The sequence below is a fragment of the Curcuma longa genome, chromosome 9 (assembly GCF_044706935.1).
Source record: "Curcuma longa cultivar G26 ecotype Majalengka, Jawa Barat chromosome 9, ITB_CL_G26_1.1, whole genome shotgun sequence".
NCBI classification, from domain to species: domain Eukaryota; kingdom Viridiplantae; phylum Streptophyta; class Magnoliopsida; order Zingiberales; family Zingiberaceae; genus Curcuma; species Curcuma longa.
The window spans coordinates 9,843,119-9,863,738 of record NC_133869.1 but is presented as its reverse complement, the minus strand read 5'-3'; the positions used below and the strand labels follow the sequence as shown (position 1 = coordinate 9,863,738).

At 35.8% G+C, this 20,620-nt stretch overlaps 3 protein-coding genes across 3 annotated transcripts in view; 2 read left to right on the top strand and 1 right to left on the bottom strand.

Annotated features, from left to right (window-relative positions):
* LOC141834526 (protein ENHANCED DOWNY MILDEW 2-like) overlaps nt 1-10,317 on the top strand; it is a 32,148-nt gene extending 21,831 nt beyond the window's left edge. The window contains 7 exon segments of the mRNA XM_074721848.1: nt 1,151-1,243; nt 3,352-3,393; nt 4,436-4,546; nt 6,069-6,140; nt 8,055-8,173; nt 8,687-8,750; nt 8,838-10,317. Coding sequence (XP_074577949.1) covers nt 1,151-1,243; nt 3,352-3,393; nt 4,436-4,546; nt 6,069-6,140; nt 8,055-8,173; nt 8,687-8,750; nt 8,838-10,100 — 1,764 coding nt within the window. The 3' untranslated portion in view covers nt 10,101-10,317.
* A 1,426-nt stretch (nt 10,318-11,743) lies between these two features.
* LOC141834711 (ADP-ribosylation factor GTPase-activating protein AGD12-like) lies at nt 11,744-15,202 on the bottom strand. The gene is made up of 9 exons (XM_074722055.1): nt 15,070-15,202; nt 14,352-14,425; nt 13,773-13,857; nt 13,310-13,385; nt 12,913-13,076; nt 12,718-12,829; nt 12,494-12,610; nt 12,291-12,386; nt 11,744-12,189 (listed from the first exon to the last, which is right to left on the bottom strand). The coding sequence occupies exons 2-9, from the start codon at nt 14,383-14,385 to the stop codon at nt 11,908-11,910; spliced, it is 966 nt and encodes a 321-aa protein (XP_074578156.1). The 5' UTR covers nt 14,386-14,425; nt 15,070-15,202; the 3' UTR covers nt 11,744-11,907.
* Nucleotides 15,203-16,216: 1,014 nt separating this feature from the next.
* LOC141835263 (protein PHOX1-like) lies at nt 16,217-19,367 on the top strand. The gene is made up of 2 exons (XM_074722697.1): nt 16,217-18,515; nt 19,063-19,367. Exons 1-2 carry the CDS (start codon nt 16,685-16,687, stop codon nt 19,209-19,211), a joined length of 1,980 nt encoding a protein of 659 aa, XP_074578798.1. The 5' UTR covers nt 16,217-16,684; the 3' UTR covers nt 19,212-19,367.
* The last annotated feature ends 1,253 nt before the right edge of the window (nt 19,368-20,620 follow it).

The window sequence follows — 20,620 nt, the reverse complement described above, 5'->3', positions numbered from 1 at the left end:
CTCAAATATACTTCTCTTGTTTTATCATTTGTCAAAGATATTAATAATTATTCTCTGGTAATTGTTGTTAATAGTGGTATATTTCCTTTTTCAACAAACTAACAACAGCCATATAAGCAATTTCATTTATTCTTCATTAAAAATTTCAAATGTAATTTCTGTAACTCAAGAGTCTAATACATAAACTATTGTAGGTTGCATGACAACTTTATAAAATTTTCCTTTTAGCTTAAGGGGTACACAACCATCCAAGAATGAAGATTCTGAAAGACGCTATATTTTTAACTATTCACTCTTTGTCCCTATTAATGATGCCTTTATCGAATAATTAATGTGAGATATCTAAAATTGTTGCCTTGAAAACTTGCATTTGCAATCATCTTATCTTTGTTTCTTTTCTCAAACATACATTTCACATATTCAATGTTCATTTTACTTAGTACTTAATACATTTAATTTTCATTAGTGCTAATGTAAAAAGTACTTAAATAGTTAAAACAATTAATTTTGATCAGTGCTAATGTACGCAAGTACTTAATAGTTAAAACATTTAATTTTTTTACTGCTTTCTCTCTCTCTCTCTCTCTCTCTCTCTCTCTCTCTCTTTCTTCTATTACTATTATTATCATTAATTTTATTTTATCATTATATCATTCCATCTCCTTTCACTTTCCTGTACCCTTTCTCAGGTTAGAACTGTTTTCTGTAGAGAAATCTTAGCCAATTTGTCGACCCTTGCAGCTTCATTGGATTCCAATCAATTCCTCTGGATGTGAGTTGATTTTGGCAGTTTCCTAAGATTCTAGCGAACCACATAACAGTGCCTTAAGTTGCCTGATTAATAGGATCCTCTGTTTCTGATTTCTATCCATCTTGGCTGATCCTTATTGGGGATTTTGATTATGACAATCTTGGTTCTTTTCATTTTCCCCCATTAAGAATGCTTTCTCTTCCATTTTTACTGTAATTAATTTTGCTCACTAATGTTTATGTACTCTGGCATTGCCATACATCGAAATTTGTGTCAAACTTTATCTATCCTGGGAGGGTCTGATTCTATTGTATAAAGGAGCATTATTTAAGCCTCAGCTGCAGAGATTGAGAACTGAGTTAATAAAGATGATATTGACGTTTGGTCTCTTTCTTTCAGGAAAGGCTTAGAGTTTATCTTGCACCTTTTCTCCATGGAATGCGATATACATCTTTTGGTCGTCATTTCACTAATGTAGACAAGCTTAAACAGGCAAGTAATTTACAATAGTTGTGCTTTGGTGCAGTTAATTACAACTGATACAATAAAGTCTTTGCATTACTCTTCTCTTCATATCCACATCTATTTTAAATGCTTATTTCTACTGCATGGATACCATTACTAGCTCTATCAAAAGAATAAAGCTAGGTCATTTTTTCTCAAATATATGCATATCTTCAGAAAACTAGATTTTTTGTGAATATACAAATGTTAATAAATTTTCAAGAAATACATGAATCAAATAAAAATAAATGATTTTTTTTTTATATTTCCAAGAAACATTGATCAACCTTTGCGTAAGAATATCTTTTATTCTCTTTCCTCATGACCCCGCATTGGCAGGAGTTTCGTGCTCCAGACCGTTATTTTAAGTAGTAAAAATAAGACTCATAAATATCATTTTTAAAAAACTTTTTTATTTTCATGATGCCAAAAGGAAAAAATTATGTTTTAGTGAAGCAAATACATCTTAAAGGTTATGTATTATCATTGAGTAACAACAACCACCAATCTTAAAGGTTATATAGTGTCATTGAACATCAACAGCAACCAAAGCCTTTATCCCTCTAAGTGGAATTGGTTATATGGTTAGTTCTACGTCATTGGGCTCAATCCTCTACTATACCCTCGTCTATATTTAAATGAATTTTATCTAATTTTATTATTGCTAACCAAGTCTTCCCTTCATCTACTTGATAATTGGCATGTTTGGTTTGATTATGAATTTCTATCTAATTGACATATGTAAATATTCAGTTAAATGACTACATCAATTGATGAGATGGTGTTATTGGATTTTTTTGTTTCCCGTTATTAAATTACTGTAAAAGAGCATAAAAGTATGTGTGTGTATATATTTCATAATACAGATTTTATTTTATCCATATTAATTCTAACATCATAGTGGGAATACAAACTTTGTATTTTATTAAATTTGTATTTTTTTTCTCATAAATGGGCTAATTCATTTAATCCCTATATATTATTTTGTTTTTCTTAGGTTAGATCTGCTTTTATTATTCCCATTTTACACTTAGCGTTTATAAAACTATTTTAATTTGCTCTTAACTTGCCAAAATTCAATAAAGACAGTAGTTATTTTAGTAAAACAACCTCTATCTCAAATAATAATAATAATAATAATAATAAGGTTTAAGAAAAATGGTAGTGTTCAGATGTGACTCGCTTTAAATTGTTAACATTTTTAAAAATGTGAATTTCAATAAGTTTTATTGATTTTTTACCTACTATAATTTGTTTTTAAATGTCAAGGCCCAAGTATACTTATATTTTAGAGTTTTTGAAAAGTAAACAAACCATCACGCGTAACAGTATTATGAATAAATTGCTACACATATGTACCATTTTTAGAAGACAAAATATAAATAAATTCCATTATATTTTTTCCATAATTAAATTATCAAAAATGTGACTAAGCTTTTGATAGATATTTGGTGCAATTATTAGGTTTGGAAATAGGTGAAATCAAAGGGGCCATAATAAAACAAACTTCTGGTTCAAACTCAGAAATAAGTGAAATCAAAGTGGCCAAAATGAAATCAGCCCATTCTATAATTATATTATATTTCTAGTATTTGTTTAACTACATTATTTTCTATTATGTAATTCTATACATTGTATTATGTATGTATGCAATCAAATAATGTATTTTGTTACTATGTTTTATTATGTATAATTTTTATAGGGCCTTATAATTTTTACACCATATAACTAATTATTCTGAGATTATCACCTCCTTGGAGAAAATCACATTTCCATGTTCTTTGAGCAAGTGATTACAAGAAAAATGTTATCTGGATTTGATATTCTATTGTAAATTTAGTACAGCTAATACCTGAGATTATTAATGTAAACTAATAGCATTGGAGTTAATTCTTGTTGGTTTGTGTATGTGTGCAGTTTTAGTGAGTCAGATCAATAATCAGTTTCCTACTTTTGCAATGCAAAATATCTGCATCTCTGATTTTTTTTATATGCTATTAAGTGTATAATTTTACTGGGTTTCCTTCCTATGTTATGTACTTCATTCTGTCAACGGTACTTTCTTTTGTCCTCATAAACCTGCTCTTTCCATGTAGATTGTAGATAAAATGCAGTGGTATGTTCAGGATGGTGATATGGTAAGTTTCTTGTTGGTCGTTGTAGTTATGAAGCCAGTATTGTATAACTCTTTGTTTACCTTTATTTCATTCAGAAAGATGTAATCAATCTTGAAGTTAGCATATGGACTTGAGCAAGATTTTGGGAAGTAGTTCTGCTACTTTTATATGTTGGTGGCTTAAATTTTGCTCTAGAATTGTCAATGTAGTGACACCTTGTATAGGTTGTTATCACATGCTCATAGAAGGAGAGATCAACCACCTTGAAATGATTACCTTTGGATAATTTTACTACTCTACTTTAATATGACTATGTATTTGATGTGGGTTCCCTTCTTCATGAGGAAAGTTATCTTGCGGTCGTTGCAGCTTGACATAGGACTGTTATGAATAGAGCCTATACATAGAGGAAACAAGTAATTAAGTTATGAGTAAAATAGTTCAGCAAGTTATGATAAACTAGTCTAGCACTCCTCGAATTGGAGATAGACATTGATCGTGCTCACACTTATTCTATAGATTAGTTAAATGAAAACTTTTTAATGCATAGTGAAATTATCATCATATGCTTCTTCAGTAGAGTGGGCTGTAAAATCTTCTTAGAAAGAAATACATCACGAATATAGTGACAACCTGGCTGCATCAACCAGGCTGTCATGGATCCCTGATTCTAGCATGGCCTGTGGCATTTCTCCCCTCCTGGACAACTTTCCCTTGAGCTAGGCTCTTATTTTGTAGGCTTTATGGAGACCTAATTTTTAAGGATACAGTGATAATAATTTTAAAATAAAACTGAATTTGACTGTGATATGTACACCTTTGCTTGTATGACTATCTGTTGAAGTTTCTGCTATGTATAAATTATATTGTTTGCGCCTTTAGTTTAATTTGTTTGCTGAGAAGATGATCTTCCCTATAATCCTTGTCCTTCTAGCTACAGCTACAAAATTGTGAAGACTAATATGTATTGCTGTTCTGATGGCCTAATTTATTATTGCAGCTTAGAATGAAATATCCCCCTCCTAAAACAAGTTACCTCTTGACTGTGTATGCTTATCTCCAGGTGGTTGATTTCTGCTGCGGTGCTAATGATTTCAGCATTTTAATGAAAGAAAAGCTTGATTCTGCTGGAAAGAAATGCAATTTCAAGAACTATGATATCATACAACCGAAGGTAAAAAGTGAAAAATTAACATGTCTTCTTCAGTTGTCTTTTTTGATCTTTGTAATATGTACTTGTTCTGATATTTATCCTACCCATGTTTATCTATAATTGTAGGCATGTCACTTCATGTTTTATTCCTCAAATCTCAAAGATTCTCAAAGATTTCTTTGAGAAACCTCTACTTTCTTAAACTATATTAGTTACAGGTCCTAAATATATCTTTGCTTGGCTACATGTGCAGGGCCAATTTTACTCTTAATTGATTTTTTTTCTCTTTTTGTTAAATGTTGTACATCCTGCATTTTTTATTTTTTAGTTAAAGAACATTCATCAATTTTAATGTTTGATTGATGCAGCAAGTTATTTGTAAGCTGGGCAAAAGGTAATGTAGCTTTTTGGGATACGTCTAGTTAGCACTTCACACAACTAGAAGTTTAAAGTCAGGTTTATTGTACGATCCCAAGATGGAGGAATGCATCTTACAAGAATAGATAGATTTTCTTATGTGGCTTCCCTTGCATGTGCACATGTTATATGTGTGTTGGTAATTTTCTTTTTGTAGCGCTGATGGAGAAACAATTTTCTTTTTTTGGACATAAAAGGAGTACCATTATCGTATCACAGCTTATATGTCACATTAGAAATTTAGAAGTCACTCAGTAGCTTACTATAATCTATTGGAATCAAAAAAGTGAAATCTAACCTTCAGATTTACTATGCATAATAATAATAAAACTATGTTAGTCCCAACCAACCAACTAGTTGGTTCTGCTAACATTAGAACTTACTGAATTGTGATGAACTAGAAAGAATTTATGGTTCATGGAGAACCATTTTTCTGTTCTTCAGTGATAAATGTGGAAACAATATTGTTTTGTTCCATATTTACGATATGAAGGATATATGCTTGGATATATTTTTTTAAAATCTTCTATTTTGTGTTTGAAATGGTCCAATTTACATTATTCAACGACCAAGTAGAACTTCTTTGCACTATAATATGTTCTAAGGAGGAGAAGATAATGCGAAAAGAACCACAGGGAGGATGCAGTGATTGATAGAAAATTTTCATAATTTAATTGATCACAATTAAGATTCTTTTACCTTATGCAAAATTTCAACATACATTGGTTTCTAGTTTGGAGTAACATTTAGATTTGTGCAGCTGCCCATTCTAAACCATTCTCTAAACCTTGGTGACCTCAAATTTGTTCCAGCATTTGTTTGATTGACTTGCGCTGAGTCATGGAAATAAGCTCTTTGCATGGAGAGAGGAGATTGTTTTTGCAATTAGACGAAAACTAGTTTAGATTGAATGCAATTTAAAAATGCCTTGTTTGGATTAATTTGGTTAGGAATGGCTACAGAAAACTTCTCAAGTAAATATTACAAAAGTTGATTCTTCTCTTTCATTTTCTTTATGTAGTGGAATCTTTTGCCTACTTGAATATCTATTTGTATAAATATGGATGTACGACAATGCTATGTTAAACTTTTTGTATGATTTACCAATGATGTTTGTTTTTCACAGAATGATTTCAATTTTGAAAGAAGAGACTGGATGTCTGTGAAACCGCATGAATTGCCGACTGGATCAAAATTGGTAAGATATTTCACAAGTTTAGAAGAATAAAATTATGTTTTTGTTATTAAAAGAAAACTATTACACCACACATAGGATTTGGCCAAATACCCAATAATTAAATACTTCATGTGGGAGCTAGCACTCTCTCAAGTTGGAGTATAGTTATTATCTATGCCCACTTGTTACATAAAAACTAATGCAAAAATAAACTGACATAACAATGGAATATTATTGTAATGGTCAAGGGTTTTCATGATGCAATGATCTAGATCTTCAAAAGAGTTGATTGCCAGACATGATGAAAATGGAAGCACATTCGTCTTTAGAGGAGGGAAAATCTTCTTGAATTTATATCTTCTTCCTTTATTTGCTCAAATTAAGGATACTCTAGGATTCTGAAGTTTTTATAGACAAAAGTGAGAAATCGTGAAGAGTTGCAAGAAAAATACTTATCTTTGTGACATGGAGTTGGAAAAATATTACTCACGAGAACGAGGATGATGCTAGAAGAGAGACAATGACAATAAGAGAGATTACTAATAAAGGTGTTTTAGATAAAAATGACATTGGAGTTTCAACATCTACTCTAAGTAGGGGTGGGTAAAAAATTAGACATATCCAGCCTGAATTGAAAAAAGAACCAAACCGAACCAAAACATGAGGTTTTCTTGGGTTTTAATGGTGTTTCATTTGGATTTTGAAGATGTGAAATATATTTTGGCTTTGGGTTAGGTCTTTCGGTTTTTATATAAAACTAGAAGAAACTGACTCAAGTAGTTATTTATGCAATTATACATATGAATATATAACTATATATTATATAGTTATTACTTATAAAATGGTAATGAAGACAAAAAAATAATAAATGATCTGTTTATTAATTATATTTTATTCTCACCATAAAGTGACAATTTTTATAAAATTTAAAATTTTGCAAATATAAAACCTAAAATTCCCAAAAGAAAATGTTCATAAATTCTGAAAAATTCAGAAACCTGAAAAGGCTGAAATTGGAACCTGCCTGAAAATTTTTAGTTAGGAGATTTTTCTTATAAAATCAGGCCTGGTTCATGCATTTGTTATACTTGAAATGAAACTGGTTCAGGTCCAAGAAGGTCACTATCCTTTTGCAGTGAGTCCGTTGAGGCTATTTGCGCACATGAAGATTCACTGTCAGAGCATCACTTGGGTGGCTGTCCAACTTGATGTCAGCCCTTAGTTCCTTTCCTAGTAGAGCGTGTAAGATTGTGACAACTAATCATATAGGGTGTTGGATTAGAAGTTATTATGAACAGGTAGCTATTTTAAGTTGAGATGTGCATGCTAATCTAAGTCAAAGATGAGCTCATGGTAGGGCACAGGAAGTAGTGTGGATGCGGTAGGGTTGTAGGGGCTGCTTTGAGTTCTCAATCAGATATGTAGCTGTTTCCTGGTGACAAAGTGCATAAACACATGATTGCTAGGGTTATTCCTAGTTTGTGGCCTTGTGCAATGATCATATGAACAAGTTTGTGCTTGAGAGGGAGGTGCTAAGTCAGGGCTTCATGGTGTTTGCTAAATTGGGAAATAGAGAGGGTAGAGAGAAAGCATACTTTCCCATTGTTGGAGGAAAAGGGAAGAGAGAAAGAGTGACTCTTGGAGAAGGGAGAAATCTGGATTTTGAAGAGGGGAAGGGAGGCTATGTTGTCATATCAAACTCATCTGCTAAATTTCCTAAACCTAGAAGGGTACTCATTCTCACACTAAGTGGGAGGGATAAAATACTGTTTTTGTAATAATAAGAGAATTATTAAGTAATAATGTTATAATACCCAAAGTAAATACTCCTTGTCAAACTAAAAACACATCATATCATCTCTATCAATGTACTTCAAATTTCAGCAAAAGCTGCATTACTTTCCATTTGTTAAGTTACTTAAATCTTTGAAACAGATCATGGGCCTCAACCCCCCTTTTGGTGTTAAAGCAGCTCTTGCCAATAAGTTCATAGATCATGCACTAAAGTTCAAGCCAAAGCTGGTTATTCTTATAGTTCCGAAGGAGACTGAAAGGTACATTTGTTAATGGGCAAAAATCAGAAGGGAACCCCTTATTTTTGTTATTGGTAAAAGGGTGCCACATATTGAAAATAGATCAAAAGGGCACCCCATCCCATTTTTCATCCAAAATATCCTTGTTCTCAACGCTGTCGGAGCAGCGTTGGCAATAACTACCACAAGCAAAACTGCTACATGTCGCAACAGTTTGGATTAAAATTGCTACAAGAGTGGACTGTTGGAGCAATTTTGACCAAGTTGGAATAATTTTGCTCTATACTGTAGTCGTTTTGGCAAAACTGCCAAAACAGTGCTGGAATAATGCCATATCAGGATGAAAAATAGGATGATACCCTTGTGATATTATTTGAAAAAGGGGTGCCCTTTTGGTTTTTGCCCATTGTTGATCCTTCTTATCTTGTTTCAACTGCTACTTTTTTGGTATGATCTTTTTATGTGTATTATTCTTTTTTATATTATCTTCCTTTGGAGTAAATTTCTATTATAATTTGTTTTCCTTATTAACAGACTCGATAAGAAACAAGATAAATATAGTTTAATATGGGAAGATGGTCAGAGTCTCTCAGGCAAGGTATGTAGACATCTGGATTGTCTGATGTAAGGCATGAGAATGCCTCTTATAACCTTGAGTGTCCTGTATCTAATCTTTTTTCTTCAGTCGTTCTACTTGCCCGGCTCTGTTGATGTGAATGATAATCAATTGGAACAATGGAATTTGAGTCCACCTCCGTTGTATCTGTGGAGCCGTGCCGATTGGACAGTGAAGCACAAAAGAATAGCTGCACGCCATGGACACATAGTTGAAGAGGAGGGGCCTCCACTCGGAGAAGGAATTTTATCAGAGAAGCCAGCATATAGTCTTCCAGCAGAGGATCATATGGAGGCTGAAATTTTGGTGAGGGATGCCGCTTTAGAAGAGAAAGAATCAAGAGATGAAAACCATAAAAGCACTGATAGTACCAAGAGAAAGATCTCTCCAGGACTTGCTAGCACTGTTTCTCGTAAAAGGAGAAGAAAGAAAAAGGGTCGGGTGCTTGAAGAGAGGAAGAAGGATGATGAGTTATCGGACATGAGCATCTCACCTGATCAGAATAGAAATATGCCAAGTCATATTCCGTTAGAACCATCGACTGTAGCTCCACCGGAAAGAGACACACATTTCACTTCTGGAACAGAATTTGCTGTTAAAGCTGGAGGTAATGACATTTCCGAAAATATTGTGAAGGACAACATTGATGATATTGCTAGGAGGTACACATCCCCGGCAGCCAGAGAAAATTTGTTCAGTCGCAATCAACATAGCTGGCAAAGTGGTGGGGTTGGTAACTATGATTATGGAGCCCGAACCGCAGAAATACGGTCAACACATCATGATAATAGAGACTCCCCGAGTATGAATACTTATTTCAATGATATTCACAGGCATGGAAAGTCATCAGAGTCTGATCTACGGGCACAGATAAGGATATATGGTTCCCAAGATCAGAATGAACGGTTGCAGAGAGATAGAAACTCCATGCTTGTTTCAGATTCAGGTTTCGGACATTCTCATCTATACACTCCCCCTTCCTATGGTCAATTCACTGGCGGCCCTGCATCATCAGTAATGGATCGGTATGCTCCGCATCTTGACATGACAAACGGCCCTGCATCATCAGTAATGGATCGGTATGCTCCGCATCTTGACATGACAAACGGCCCTGCATCATCAGTAATGGATCGGTATGCTCCGCATCTTGACATGACAAACTATGCAAGGCCTGGAAGTCAGGTCCCATTCGGCCAGTTTCCTGGTAGAGGTGACCCATTCGACTACAACATCCATGGAGCAAGGCGGGACCGAGCTAACTTACCTGGATTTCCACCTGGACCACATCCATCTTCCTCCCGTCAAAGCAATTCTGGTGGTTGGATAGACTAATCACAGAAGGTTTTCCAGATGCTGTTCAATGTACAGTTGCCAAAAAGAAGAGACAGGTAGCCACATTTTTGTCTGCAAAATCCACTGCACTTTCTTGCTCTTTTAATATGTCAGATGAGCTGTAGTTGTGCCTGATCTCTTCCAACTTGGACAAAAGGGCCTTAGTTTTATCACTGAACACTTTTTATAACATGTGTGGAATTCATATTAACATTCACATGGTGGTTTGCACACTTGTCATGGTTCTTAGCAGGTCGCTTAAGCCGGTTAGAATGCTTAGACACACATTGTTGTGATACTCTTTTGACGTAAATGAAGCTCTGACCTCGATCATTTCAGCTTGTGAAATAGGTACAATTTGGTGAGTCACAGGAATGCATTTGGTGTTTGAATCAATTCCTTTCATATATATATATATATATATTATTTGAGGTAATCCAAGTGTTTAAGTTTCGCCCGATTAATTCTGGAAGGGCTTTCTTTTTGATTTGCCTCAATCCTTTTCTTGATAGTATTAATCTTGCTATTGATTTTTTTTTTCATTCATATGGAGAAAATTCAATTTTTCCTAGTGTGTAGTTGGTCCACATTGCTTAGGATTGTATCTCTTGCACGTGACATTTTGATTTCTTGTTTTTTCCTTAACTTCATTTATTTCATAAAATACTAAAAAAAGTTAAATAATCATGCTATCAATTTAATTATATTGTTCCACTGTAACTTTGATGCCAACTGGAATAAGGTATTTCTGCAAAAGCTATAAGCATACAATGGCATTTTTAATTTTTATTTCACATATTTAATTTCCAATTACAATCAGCGTTTGTATTTCTATTATATTTATTTTTTCTCATTTAAATTTATTAATTTTAATTTATGTTATTGAATTTAAATTTGAGGATATATATATATTAAGAAGGTTTTAAAGAATATTTATTTTGAGTTGAAGTGATTCAAAATTTTTTAGCTCTATCAATCAATTTCATTTCAAATTAAAATATCTTTTTAATGTATTTATGCCTTTATATTTGAATTCGAATTTGAATGTAAATTGAAAATAGTAATTTTTTAATTTATAAAAATTTAATAAAATTTATTACAAAATTATTACATGATATTCACTTATCAACATCATTGATGAATTTTTAGCATTTTTGATTTGAAAATATCAAAATTTTGAATTTTTAAGTTCTCTAATTTATCAGTTAATTTTGCTCAAAATTAATTGATAGACGTAGATAATTCTGAATTATTTTAAATCAAAATTAATATTCTTTTAATTTTTTTAAATATTTATGATTTCAAATCTGAATTCAATAGCATAAATTGTCAATAGTAAATTTAAAAACGTGCTGCATGATTTTTATATTTTTATATTATAAAAATTAAGTTCGTGAAATAAAAAATCTCGAAACCGGTGGGCATGGTTTGATAAAATACCGAACGTCAATGAATAATTGCTCTCAAAACAATAATAGATTTTGTGCAATCAACAAAGTGTGAACAAACCTTATTGTAATGCCAGATTTTTCTTCCCCTAGAAAACTGGTTTCATCAAAAAAGAAAAGAAAAGAAAAGTTGATCACAACCGAATTGAGAAAAAACAAAGCGCAGAAGGTAGGAACCAGACCTGCCTTTTGGGAAGTAGAGTGAACATTTTTATTTCTACATATCCGTTTTCTTATCCTTGATATAGATAACATAATTCATCGTTCACCCACAACGCAAAAGTTTGATATGCACGAAACAAAATAGGGTGGCTAAACATGTCTTAGTTGAAGTTGTAAACATGGTATGAACTTGAGATTCACTGGGTCAGGGAAATCCATTCCAGTTCCAGGTCAATCTCTCCACACTCAGTATTTTGCAACTTTAGTGACACTTCTTGTTTGACCTTCCCATCAACTATGTTGATGCTGCTGTCTTTTGTGAGGGCATTGTCATCGGATTGTAGCCACTTCCCAATTTGCATATTGGCAAGCAAGTCGGGATCGCCAAACGCCATGGCTGCTGTGATCATTGGTTGGAGGTCCACCTCCGCTTCGCCCATCAGATCATCAGAGGAAATCAGGTCATGATCAAATATTTGCTGTTTGTGGAACAAAAATCTTACATGAACATTTCTAGGAAGCATTTGTGTGTGTATATTGGATACAAAAGTTCGTCGAACAAGTATGAGGATTAACTTACAACTTTTAGTGCCCCGTAGTTTTTAGAAACTGACAACTTAAGCTCCTGATTCCAAACAGGATTCAGATTGCTCTTAATGACAGATGTTTTAGCCTTCTGCAAAAGATTAATCATCTAGTTAACCCTTAGATAAAACCAAATCACTTTGTGAAGAAACATATTATTATCTATTGATAATGACTTGCAAAAGTGTTAAAACTTACCTGCTGTCCAAGAGTCAAAACAACATATGGATCGCTACTTCGCACGTCTCTTACTGCTAAATTAGTGCCTTTAATTACTTTGGCAATCAGTATGCCGATGAACTCTACCATCCCTACCTGAAACCAAACCCAGACCATGTTATTAAAGTAACATGTAGAGTATTCTAAGTAGGTAATAGAGTATATGCTACAACATTTCACAATTGCAGGACGCTAGGTTTTACCGCATTAGATGAACTTTCTGAACAGACATTATCCTTTTCGGTATCGCAAGATGTTTTTGAAGGAAGAATTCGCAGACCTGGTTTCAAAAATTCTTGCCTCTCATATTTGGCCCTAACTCAAAATTTGAGTTGTCTTTTAGTATGAGGATTCACTCATCTTTTGAGAAACCTGAGAACTCTATGAATACCAAGTACCTTATGAATTCTGCTCTCTCTTCGTAACTGGAGTGTGCATTAGGCTTGGGATATCCTTCTGGAAGAAAAGCCTCATAAATGGTATTGGCATAAGAATTTCCACCAACTTCTATCATAGAGTCAATTTGCTCGTCGGACCACTTATCTAGGGTTACTGACAGAACCTGAATCACAGTAGAAGAAAACAAAGGAACGTAGAGGAAATAAAATGAAAATAACATATAGCATTTAATATATGATCTCATCAATTGATTTGAAGAGAATACTACTGAACCATATAACTGAAATTGGTTTATTGTGTGCGTGTGCAGATTAGATGTATCAGATTCAGGTGAGAAATGTTATTATGCATAAGATTTAAATGCAGCAAAAAACAAGAATTGTCATGAAACGGTACCTTTGAGATATGTGTGCCAAGGTTTCTGTGCACACCACTGCAATTCAAACATATGAACACCCCTATGTTTGATGATCTGTAAAACCAAAAAAAAAATAAAAAATTATATCAAGATTTACGATTTTGAGATCTGTAATTACAATGTAGGGTGTCTATCAAAATGCCTCCCAATGTTTTATTAATGTCAAAATATCCTCCAACATTTCCATTTTAGGTGAAAAGACCCCTCTCTCCATTAAAGCATAAGCAGTTTGAGTGGTAATTTAGTTGAAACAATGGTAGGGCATTTTGAAGTTCTGGATATTTTGATTATTAATGTGAAGGTAAAAAACAGATATACAATTGGTTACAAAATTATTTTTTGTTATATTCTGTCCTTAAGTACATAAAGGAATTGGAACAAGATGGATTTGAACCTAATATGCCATCTCTATATAATTTTATAAAAGATAGAGGAACTTACGCCCATTTTGGATCAGGGGCACCACAATCTGCACAAATTCGGTTGTCACTTTTAAGCATCAACTCCTTCAGCTTCCTCATATTACCTATAAGGAGAATAACAAAATGTAGTTTGAAGCCTTACTATTCTATATATCCAGATGGAAGCATTTTTAAAAGGGCATAGTATAAAATATAGAAGATGACATAATAAGGGATTGTGCCCAATAGCGTAGGAATATCCATATAGCCGATCCCACTTAGTGATATAAAAACTTAGTTATTGTTGTTGAGTATCTCTTCTAAATATTTTAGTAATGGTGATAAACAAAGATGAACACTGCAAAAGAGTTGGTATTTGTAGATTGTGATATTTTGTAAATGCAAGGAGCATCTTTTTTGCTAAGTTTACTGACTATAAGAGGCAAGAACATTTCCTAATGAGAAGAAAGTTTGATAATTTGCTTCTTGAGTTTAAGGACATCTCATATATCTGGAAAACTTTGTATATGGGCATCTCAGCTGGTATTTGTTCATGGTAAAACAATAGGCTGATCTAATTAAAAGACTGAACATAGTAATAATAATAAAATTATGTTACTTGTAGATCTCTCGTGATCATCATGACTGCTCATCTTGGCTTCAACAGAACTTGATCACCAACATTCTCTTACCCTGCATTAAAATCATTAGAATGTGTCTTTTTTTTTTTTGAAAATTATATGAGTGAACTGACTGTGCCATTTAGAAATCTAACATAAAGGTTTCTCTACAAAATTGTTTTTGTTGTGAGAAAGGAGAGAAACTGAAAGTAAGCTGTATGTATAAACATCGGATCATTCGCTAGTACTGCAAGAGTATTTTTCTTCCACAAAAGAATAGTGTAATTAATAGAAGTTCTTGGGCTGTACCAAACATTCTGGCAATACTTTCTCAGCCATTTCATATATTTTCTACTTCATTCTTAAAATAGTCGAATAGAAAAACCAAATCAAGTTTTATAGATTACGACGATAGGAAACACACTGCCTCATTACGCGACAAGAGAATAAATCTAGATGAAACACAATGGAAGTATGGCAAACACAAAAAAGGGGACAACTTTTACCAAAAACAAAAAGTCAAATGAGGGCGACAGAAATCGGAATCCTAAAACAAAAGACAGTGTTGGAAATAACACAGAGGGAGTCGATTCGGAACTGCAAGACTCAATCTTTAAGCAGATGCAACGATAACCCATCAAAAAAAAAATAAAGCGTTAGAAAGCGATCGAAGGGCAGCCAAGCATCGAGAGCATTCCGAAAGCAAGGGAGACCGACCTAAAGCGCGAAGCGAGCGCCTGGAGATTCCGATCTATGCCAGATAGATCGACGGAGGGCGGCGCAGAGATCCAACGCGATCCAATGCGGAAGCCGGCGAGATCTGGCGAAGCAAACCGAAATCTGCGAGAAAGAGAAGAGAACGGAAGGAAGGCGTTCAAATGTCCTCCTGGTTTACATTGAATTGGGAAGCAATGGTGGGATCTATGTGGGTCCCATGGACCTGTCAAATAGAATTCGGGCACGTGTCGTTTTAAAATCCGCTCGACAACTGAGAAGGTTTTAAAATCTTAAAAATATCGGGAGCAAAGTGAAAATTGGATGGCTTTGAGGATGCGTTTACTTGGGAGGAGGAAATCAATCTTTAGCAACCGAGAGGAAGAGGGGGAGGATTGTGTGGTTGATCCTTTGCTTAGTGTTTACTTGGGGAGAGAAAGCAATAAGAATGAAAATTATAAACATATATATAGAATGTTTAGCTTTTAAAAAATAAACGATGAAAAAAATAGATATTTTTTTTTGGAAAAAGTCAAACTAAGCAGTGATTTCTACATATATCTACATAGAAAATACTGAAAACTGCGCGACGAAAAATTCACGATCCGTGCGCGACACCCTGGATCCACCGCCACTGCTGCCGTCGCTGTCCGGCCACCATCGGTCGCCGCCTCGAGCGCGATCGACGCGCCGCTCGCCGACGCTCCGTCCGACGTCGGATTCCGATCGGATAGTGGCCGAATATGACAGAATTCGGTCGAAAACAGGATTGGCAGTGGCAGCACTGTTTCCGACCAAATCACGATCGAAAACCTACCGGGGCCTGACTGAATCGCCGTCGACAGTGGGCTCGCAATGAAGGCGGTTGTTTTCGATCAAATTCGTCGGATTCGACCGGATTATCCGGAGGTCGGCCGAAGCGCCGGCCAATGGCGCGTCGAATCACGGCCGCGTTTCGGGGTCTGGCGAAGGCGGCAGGCCGTACGGCACGGCGAAGGCGGCGGTAGCAGGCGATGGATCAGGGAGTCACGCACGGATCGCGGGATTCAAATTGTCGCGCAGCATAATAATCTCCCAAGTATATCTAAATATATATATATATAATGAAAATTGCTGCAACAGTAGAACAACAACCGACAGACGCGTGCCATTGGACTTCCTTTCGCGTCCACTTGGAGCCCCTTCACACTCCTGGCACCCGACGACTCCAACGAATCTCGGGAGCCGCCGCCCGCCCTCGATTCCTCCTCCCCACACCACACGATCGCGCCGTGGCCGCGAAGAAACCTCCTCTTGCCGTCTTCCCCAAGTCACCTTCCCCGCGACGGCCCTTAGACCTGAAGGATCGGACCTTCGATCGATCGATCGATCGTTGTGAAGGAGGCGGAGAGGGTTTCCGCACCGCACCGTTCGCCGAGATAAGTTTTCGCCTCGTTTCCCTTCCTCGTAATTTCCGTGAAGCTGTTAGGAGTAGATCTCATCTCCGTTAGTATTTCTTTGGTGGTTGGTTGGAGAAGGAGAGGCGGAATCCCTGTCGCAGGATTAGGGTTTCTCTAGCTCCTTGATTATTCTCACTCAAGCATAAACTTGGAAGGAGAATTCTACTTGATAATTGGAAATGGGCAAGCCTACTGCAAAGAAAACCAAGGGTTCAGGCAGGAGAGTTACCAATCCCAAATCCAAGCAAAACTTCCAAGAAGACATGCAACTCTTTGTCGATATGGCGCAGGGTTTGAAAGAGGAGGGTAACAGATTGTTCCATTCAGGGGACTATGAAGGGGCTCTGGTCAAGTATGAGAATGCCATCAAGTTGCTTCCCAAGAACCACGCCGACGAAGTGTACCTCCACTATAACAGGGCTGCTTGCTATATGCAGTCGACTCCGGCGGACTATCCCCGAGCGATAATGGAGTGTGATCTAGCCCTCCAGGCATCACCAAAGTACACTAAAGCCCTACTCAGAAGGGGGAGGTGTTTCAAGGCCTTGAATCAATTGGAATTGGCGCGTAAAGATATCGATCTCGCTTTGAGTTGGGAACCAAATAACCAGAATGCCTTGGAGTTGTCTGAAAGGTTGAAGAAAGCGGCGGAGACGAATGGCACAGTGTCGGATGGAATTGCAGCTCTTTCGCCTCCGGATGCTGCAGTAGTTAGCTCAAAGAAGAATAGGAAGAAGAGCCGAAAAGCACAGGAGAAGGCATCTGAAGAAATTAAGCACACTGAAGTTCAGGAAGAAGAACCTATGAAAGGGGTGAAGTTAGTGTTGGGGGATGATATAAGATGGGTCCAAATACCTGCCAATTGTGCTATGTTGCATCTGAGGGAGACTGTGGGTAAAAAGTTTCCGAACCTGAAGGCCGTCCTCATCAAGTACAAGGACGAAGAGGGCGACTTCGTGACGATCACGACGTCGGAAGAGCTAAGGCGGGCTGAAGAATCTGCAGACCCTCAAGGCTCGGTCCGGCTGTATCTAACAGAAGTTAGTCCTGAGCATGAACCTTGGCTGGAGGATGTTGATTCTAGCTCTTCTTCGAGAGGCAATGGAAGGAATGGAAGCATCAAAAAAGAGGAAGTGAAAACATTGCCTAGTTATATTGATGACTGGATTGTGCAATTTGCTCACTTATTTAAGAATCAACTGGGTCTTAGTTCGGATGCATATCTGAACCTTCATGAATTTGGTATGAAAATGTATCATGAAGCAATAGAAGATACCGTCACTACCGAAGAAGCACAGGAAATCTTTAAAATCGCCGAGGGGAAATTTCAGGAGATGGTTGCGCTTGCCTTGTTCAATTGGGGAAATGTCCATATGTGTCGAGCAAGGAAGAGGTTGTTCTTGCCAGAAGATGATCCCAAGGTATCAATGTTAGAAAGGATCAAAGGTTCATACAATTGGGCACAGTCTGAGTATACTAAGGCTGGGAAGCGATACGAAGAATCCTTAAAAGCTAAACCTGACTTTTATGAAGGGCATATTGCACTTGCTCAGCAACAGTTTGAACAAGCAAGGCTTTCATGGTATTATTACATCGGAAGCAACTGCGAACCAGACATTCGGCCTTCAGAAGAGATCTTTGGTTTGTTCAATGATGCTGAGGGTAACATGGAAAAAGGCATGATAATGTGGGAGAAGAAGGAAGAACAAGAAGTAGCGGACCACTCGAAATCCACAGAGGGAAAGAGCCTCTCGGAAAAGATGGGTGATCATTTCGAAGAGCTCTCAATGGATGAAGCAAAGGATCAGGCTTCTAAGGTGAGATCTCAGATAAACATACTATGGGGTACAATCCTCTACGAGCGATCTATTGTGGAGTTCAAATTGGACCTTCCTACTTGGGAAGAATATCTCATGGCAGCAGTGGCAAAATTTAAACATGCTGGAATTTCCCCCGGCGATATCACTGTTACTGTAAAAAACCACTACTCCAACAGTATTGCTCAAGAAGGTAAAACTGCATTTCTTTGTGCATCCTCGTCATTTCTATTAGGAAATGCATAAGAAACATATGTTTTGTTGCTGTCACTTATGATTGCTACAAATTACATTAGAGATATTAAGCACAATATTAGCATCGCATTACTGATTTAAACAACATATGCTTCATGTCTCGTAACACTAATCATAAATCATAGAAACACATTTATGCAAATTGCCTGGATCTTAGGTTGTTTTTAATACTCATTTTAACTATATTTTCTTCATAGAATCTCCCACACTTTTTTGGTCTTGAAATCCAGTACTTAGTCCCAACTTGTTGGCCAGTTTCATAAGTAGATCAAATCGATTTAACTTATCCAAGTATATAATTCATTGAACATGTTTAAAAAGGGTTGTTTAATGTGCCGGTTTCAGTTTGTACTCTGTTCTCTTCATACTGTAATGCATTCGTTGAGAAGATGATTTACTAATCATTTATCCCAAAAGATCAAACTGTAAAGAAAGAAACCTTTTACCTGCTTTCTATAGTATTGATAGAGTTGCTTTGGTTCCAGGTTTGGCCTTCAAGATCGACGAGATAGTTCAAGCATGGAACGATATGTACGATGCTAAAAAATGGATGATTGATGTCCCTTCTTTTCGTCTAGAACCATTGTTCCGTCGGAGAATTCCTAAGTTGCATAGTATGCTGGAAAGTGCATGAAACTTGTTTACCAGAAGCAGCCAGAAATTGTGAGTAGTGATGATAAAGTGGTGATGATTCTTATTTCTCTATTGTCTTAGGTGCACATAAGCAATAGTTTTTTATTTTTGCTTGTTCTGTTGATTGGTTATATAATAGATCATTATTATTTAGACTGGTGGTTTGTGAACTCATAACTTGCTGCTACCATTTTCACATATCGTATATCAAAAGTTTTCAATTGGACAATTCCATTTCACCTATGATTCAATTCCATTCGTGATTGTGTTCCAATATTCATTCTGTATCTTGTAGAGTCAACAAGGTATTCCTTAAATTTGGCAGAGCATCATGGGATTCAAAAACTTATGAGATCTAGTTAGAAAATCTTGTGCCTTCTTGTGTCACAGAAACTTTAATTCTGAAGAATAAACTAATGACAAACATGAAGAAAACTTGAAGGAAAACAAACTTACAAAGAGAAAATAACGATCAAAGATGATTAATATGAACGCAAAGATATGCTTATTCTACGTAGGCTATAGACTGGATGAGCCAGACAAGATCGATATATTTCTTATCAAACTTGTAAATAAATAAATAAACAAACTTAATATGAAACTCACACAAACAAGCTCGAATTAAAAATTCATTATCTAAATGAATCAAATTCAAGTTCATTTCTATGAGAGCCCGACATGATGTAATTCTATGAAAAATAGAATTAGTTGTGTGGACCAAACCAAGCATGCCATTGCCTAGATTGAATTCATAGGCGGTGATATAACAATTTATGTTATTCACTTTTTCTTAAAAAAAAATGGAATCTGCCATCCTAACGGCAAAGAAGAGATCAAATAAATTTAACATCAAATACAAAAGCATGTTAGTACAAACACATATACAAGATCATTGCACTATGCATCACAATCTCGACCGATAACCCATAGATCAGCCGCCTAACAAAACCAAAGGGGTGAAGTTGAAGAAGGTATTAGGCAACAACGAAATCAAAGGGAAATACTATGATTTAATCTTAATTGATAAGGACGCATTTTCCTATGGAATTTAAGTGCTTGATCTATCAAAAACCAAGGAGACACTAATTGTGAGAAATAGACACCTTGACTGTGGTTCTGTTCTTCAACAAAAATGTAAGTTAAATAATCTTCCCAGAGTTGACACAATAAATCAATGATGGCTGTGAATCTCGATGAACAGCTAAAACCAAAGTGAGCACATACATTTTGCCTTTATCAGAATTCAGAAAAGAATATCTAAAAAACAGAAAAAGCAGCTACTTGTGTCCAAGAATTTTTAATTACTATTTCATGTGAAAAAAACGAGCAATCATGAGCCACCACAAATTCATAGGAAAACTCAAGGAGAGTTTGTTGGCTAGCCTGACCCAGATCCACTAGTTAAGAGCA